Genomic DNA, 6,106 nt, shown 5'->3' with positions numbered 1-6,106 from the left:
TGCTTAGGACTTAGTTGGAGAGACTGAATAAACATTTCAAGTTAAACATACAAAATTTAAATGGCTTAAAAAATATAACTAGAACAAATATTACAAGAAAATGTGTAGTTACTTGTTAAATGAATGGCACAATAATTAGGGGTTTCACAAGACATAACGGTCACTTTCTATTAAACAACACCACTACATCCTTCACCACCATTTACTGAGTGCCTTGTATGTGCTAGGTGCGGTTTAGAGTGCTTTACATGCATTTTAGTTAACCCTCACAATCATTCTAAGAGGTGTAATATTATTCATAAGGAAGGGAATTTTACTGATGAGAAATGTACCTGATAGAGGTTAAGTAACATGCAAAAGTTCTATCTAACTGGTAAGTTAGCAGAGTTGGGATTTAAACTCTGGTTCTCTAATACCAAAGTCAGTGATCTTTTTATTGCTCTTCGCTCTACATAGAGGGTGGTGGTTCTCAACTGTGGGTGCTTTTGCCCCCACCACCCCCCAGGGACATATGGAAACATTTTTGTTTGTTATAAGTGTGGTGGGGGGTGGCTAGTGACTTTACAAAAATTTTTTTTACAGATAAGATCTGAATTCAGTCTTGAAGCATTGGTAGGATTTGGATAGGCTAGGGATGGTAGAGATAAGGGCAGATTATAGATAAGAATAGTACAGAAAGTACAAGACAGGTTCAAGAAGATAGTGAATAAGCCAACTTAGCAAGACAAAGGGACACAATATTAAAGGGAAAGGGAAAGCAAGACTAGGAAGATGCAATACTTTTTTTTTAAAGACTAAGGAACCTGAACTGGATTCACTGATGATTTCTGATAAGGGGAATGTAAGATTAATCAAGAAACCAGGGAAAAGAGAATAATGAGGATGATACTGGAATAATTAAGTCCTAAGGTATTCAGAGTTTGTGCTTTGGTGTGGTGGTGGTAGTGAGAAAGAAAGGAAGAAACCATAAGATGTAAACTTTAATGTTCCATAAATTTTTGTCATCTCAAAGGATAACAAATTACCATTCTTACCTGTAATGCACTGAAACTGTCCATCTTCTCTTCTTATTGTAAATGCTTCCCCTGGGTTAACTTGTACCAGAATGACCTTAAAATGAGAGAAAGAAATATTAAAATCAAAAAATAAAATAATAGAGCAAATAACAACAATCAAAATAGGGCAAATCAGTATAACAAAAAACTAAATGTTGCTAGAATATATGTGAGCTATTTAACCTTATGAAAATGGGACTACACATTTTACACATTTGTTAGAAAAGTATTACTTCACTTTTCTGGAGGTCAGGCTTAAACCAAAAGTAAGGGAATAAAAATATGCTGTGGCACACTTTTATTGGAAAGTTAATAAACTTCACTCTGAAACAAAGATGGAGTCAAACAGAATTTGGCAGATCTATGCTTAGTTCATTATTGCTAAGTGTTTCATTTTATTTATTTATGTATTTATTTAAGATTTTATTTATTTATTTGACAGAGCGAGAGAGACAGCGAGAGAGGGAACACAAGCAGGGGGAGCGGGAGAGGGAGAAGCAGGCTTCCTGTTGAGCAAGGAGCCCAATGCGGGGCTCGATCCCAGGACCCTAGGTTCATGACCTGAGCCGAAGGCAGATGATTAACGACTGAGGTACCCAGGCGCCCCTAAGTATTTCATATTTTTTAAAGATAAATAGAGCTTGAGATGAGCATACCTGAATTAGTAGGACATTTCAAATTATATCTGGGAATATGTTAAATTAATCCCACCTTTTTAAGTAGTTTTCATTATATAGGTTATACATTCTAATTTTATGACATCTGAAAAAGAGCAAACTGGCAAAGAAATCTGAAGTCCTTCTATCCTACAATAAACACTGTTAATATTTTGATAAAATTCTTAGTCTTGTTCTTTATGCGTAGGCTTAATTTTCCCCCTTAAATATACATATAAGATCTCCAATTTGGTGTCTTTTGAAGTTTAATATTTAAAAAAAAAGACTTTTCCATGCTATTAATCACTCAAAGTACTTCATCAAATGACCATACCATAAACTCCTTTACCATTCTCTTATATAAGGATTTTAGGTAGCTTTCAACTTTTCCATTATTATAAACAACACCAAAGTGAACAATCTGTATGCAGTTTTCTCCTCTTTAATCCATTTCCAGTTAATTTTGAGTGCTGTTTAAGGTGTGTGTGGGGGGTCTAGTTTCATTCTTTTACATGTGAATATCCAATTTTCCCAGCACCACTTATTGAAGAGATTGTCTTTTCTGCATTGAGTGTTCTTGCCTCCCTTGTCAAATGTTAGCTGACCATACACGCATGGGTTTATTTCTGGGCTCTCGATTCTCTTCCATTGGTCTATGTTTCTGTTTTTGTGCCAGAACCATACTGTTTTTACTACAGCTTTATAATATAGCTTGAAATCAGGAAGTGTGATGCCTCCCGCTTTGTTATTCTTTTTCAGGACTGCTTTGGATATTCATTTGGGGTCTTATGTGATTCCATATACATTTCCGGAGTGTTTTTTCTACCACTGTAAAAATTGTCATTGGAATTTTGATAGGGACTGCAATGATTCTTAAGATGGCTTTAGGTAGTATGGATATTTTAACAACACTAATTCTTCCAATCCACGAACATGGGCTACCTTTCCATTTATTTGTTTCTTCTTCAATTTCTTTCAATGTTTTGTAGTTTTCAGGGTAGAGATCTTTCATCTCCTTGGTTAATATTTCAGACAAAGATTGAAATATCCTCACTTTGGGCACCTGGGTGGCTCAGTCAGTTGAGCGACTGCCTTTGGCTCAGGTCATGATCCCGGAGTCTGGGGAACGAGTCCCACATTGGGCTCCCTGCTCAGAGGGGAGTCAGCTTCTCCCTCTGACTCTACCCTCTCTTGTGATCTCTCTCTCTAATAAATAAATAAATAAAATCCTCAAAAAAAAAAAAAAGACCCTCACTTCAAGGGAAGTAGGTAAGAAGTAGGGTTAATGGAAAACACAAAATAAATTGTTAGAAATGATCCAAATATATTAATAAAATAAATAGAAATGGACAAAGCTTGCATATTAAAAAGAGAAAAAATAAAATTAGATTTAAAAATGTTACAGAGAGGGGTGCCTGGGTGGCTCAGGTCGTGATCTTGGGGTCCTGGAATCGAGTCCCACATCCAGCTACCCACTTAGTGGGGATTCTGCTTCTCCCTCTCCCTCTGTCCCTCCCTCTGCTCATGGTCTCTCTCTCTCTCTCAAATGAATAAAATCTTTATTTATTTATTTATTTAAAAGATTTTATTTACTTATTTGAGAGAGAGAATGAGAGATAGAGAGCACGAGAGGGAAGAGGGTCAGAGGGAGAAGCAGACTCCCCGCTGAGCAGGGAGCCCGATGCGGGACTCGATCCCGGGACTCCAGGATCATGACCCAAGCTGAAGGCAGTTGCTTAACCAACTGAGCCACCCAGGCACCCATGAATAAAATCTTTAAAAAAAAAAAGCTACAGAGAGAAAATGTCAAACCCACTATTTTGGTGGTCTATTTTTTTTTTTTTTAGGTTTTATTTATTTATTTGAGAGAGAGAGAGAGAGCACAAGAGAGGGTACGGTCAGAGGGAGAAGCAGACTCCCTGCCAAGCAGGGAGCCCGATATGGGACTCGATCCCGGGACTCCAGGATCATGACTTGAGCTGAAGGCAGTCGCTTAACCAACTGAGCCACCCAGGCACCTTGGGGGTCTATTTTAATACCTTTCTCAGTGATTAACAGAACAAGTAGACAACAATCATCAAGGATATGCAAGATCTTAACACCACCACCAATAATCTTGGTTTAATGGCCATGTAAAGAATACTGCACCTAACAATTAGAAAATATATATTCTTGGGTGGGAGGATGGGTTAGCCTGGTGATGGGTATTAAAGAGGGTACGTTCTGCGTGGAGCACTGGGTGTTATGCACAAACAATGAATCATGGAACACTACATCACAAACTAATGATGTAATGTATGGTGATTAACATAACAATAAAAAATTTAAAGAAAAAAAGAAAATATATATTCTTTTTAAGCACATATGGAATTGACATGAAAATGAAAAGAATGGACTATCGAGAACATCATAAATCAAGTCTTACAAACTTGAAAGAATCAATATTGCATGTCCTCTATTTACAGTTAAATTAGAATCAGTAATTTAAAAATATATTTGCAAATTTTAAAAAGCTTCAGTAATTTGTGGGTTAAGGAAGAAATCATAACAAAAACACAGAAAATAGCAGGGAAATGTAACCAAAACATTGTACGTTAAAACCTGGAATATAGGCAAAATTCTATTTATCAAAAAACAAAGACCTTTAAATACTTGTAACAGAAAAGACTGAAAATTAATAAGTGTCCAAGTAAGTGCAAAAAGGCAGGGTTAACTCAAAGAAAATAAAAAAAAAAAAAGGAAACAAAATAAGAACAGAAATAATGAATCAGAACACAAGAAACGCTGGAAGATGAGAAAATAGCTTTAATAGAAATCAGAGTGAAGGATAAACAAGAGAAAAAAATTCAAGAGAAAAAAGTAGTCAGTCACCTTTTCCGGCTAGGGAATTCCCCGCCCCCCCTGAAGAAGATTCTTGAACCTTGGGAGATTTTTTGCAAGTCGATGGCTTTAAAATGCATTTTATAAAATCTAGGAACTTATCTCTCTACATAGGTTTTATTTAGGGGGCTAGCTCCTTATTACTCTACCATCTCAAATGTCATCCTTTTAGAAAAATCTTCCCTGACCATCAAATTTCAGGGTATGCTCACATACTTTCTACCATATCGATCTATTTTGTTTTTTACCTAGCACTTGTCACTAACTGAAATTATTATGTGCAGTTATTTGGTTAGTGGCTTACTGAGCAGTTTCTATTCCACTGGAACATAAACCCCCTGAAAGCCAACTTCTTGATTTGTCTTACAAAATGCTATACCCTAGAGCTTGGCTCATAATAGGTTTTCAATAAACTTCTGTTTAATGCATTAAATAGATAAAACAGTGAGGACCGGGAGTCATTCATTCATTTGACAAATATTTATTGAGGTCTTATTACGGGTGAGGCTCTGTTCTAGGTAATGGGTATAAAGTAGTAAACAAAATGGACAAAAGTCTCTGCCTTCATGTTACTGCAGAGAAAGAAAGTTACAGGATTCAAGTTATGCCACTGAGTTATACCAATAAAAAAAATTATTTTTAAGCCTAAAAAAATGCAGGCTGATTAGGAGAAATTCACACACACACCCCGTTGAAAATCACTTCACTTGCAAACATCACACATCAAACCAGAGCTACTCTTTGTAATAAAGGTGCATGCCTGAATTCTAAGCACACTCAGATTTCTGGCAACTAATCAGGAAGATTTTGTCCAGCTTCAAAATGCAGAATTCACGTATCTTCAAATTACCTAGATTCCTACATCATTTCATATTCATCTGCACAGTGTAAATTTTCCATAATCTTATTATAAACAATAGTACAATGGGATAAGGTAAAGAGAAGAACTATGAATGATAGTTATTCTACCTGAGGTAAAATATTGCCACAAAACTGCATAATCATAATAGCAAAGCTTCTTAACATAGATTATCTAATGTGGTGACCACAGAAATCTTACAAAGTAATTCTCAGAAGTGTGACAGGTGAGGAACCCTCGTAAATTATCCACCATTTTGTGATTCATATCATTGATGCCTCTATTTGCAAAGGGATATATTAGAGAGCAAATTTTACAAATACAGTATCATAAATTGATTACCTAGTACTTTATTGGACTTTAACAATGAAATTCTTCAATATCTTCAAATTTCACAGAAACTAATGATTTGTGCTCTTAGGTTTATACTTATCTCAAATGCACTGCTGGTCCTTCAATCCCTAACCCCTTTAAGAAATCAAGTTCAGTCTTGACAGTTTCACTATACTCTTCATAAAATGTACTCAAACATGTTTCTCTTCCCTAATCAGTTTCTTTCACCTCTTATTACATGCCTAATAACAGATTTGATGCCATGTACAAGACTCAACTGATAGAATAATTTATCAGCCAGCCAGTTTTCCTTTATCATCCTT

At 35.8% G+C, this 6,106-nt stretch overlaps 1 protein-coding gene across 5 annotated transcripts in view; it reads right to left on the bottom strand.

The window, feature by feature from the left end:
- FNDC3A (fibronectin type III domain containing 3A) overlaps positions 1–6,106 on the bottom strand; it is a 155,186-nt gene that overhangs the window by 103,256 nt on the left and 45,824 nt on the right. For all 5 annotated transcript variants that reach the window (XM_027590846.2, XM_027590847.2, XM_027590849.2 and 2 more), the window contains one exon: positions 1,035–1,110. In XM_027590846.2, coding sequence (XP_027446647.1) covers positions 1,035–1,110 — 76 coding nt within the window. The remainder of the gene's footprint in view (positions 1–1,034; positions 1,111–6,106) is intronic.

The sequence above is a fragment of the Zalophus californianus genome, chromosome 3, assembly GCF_009762305.2.
Source record: "Zalophus californianus isolate mZalCal1 chromosome 3, mZalCal1.pri.v2, whole genome shotgun sequence".
NCBI classification, from domain to species: domain Eukaryota; kingdom Metazoa; phylum Chordata; class Mammalia; order Carnivora; family Otariidae; genus Zalophus; species Zalophus californianus.
Note: the sequence above shows the minus strand (reverse complement) of the source record. Positions and strands in the feature narration are given on the sequence as shown.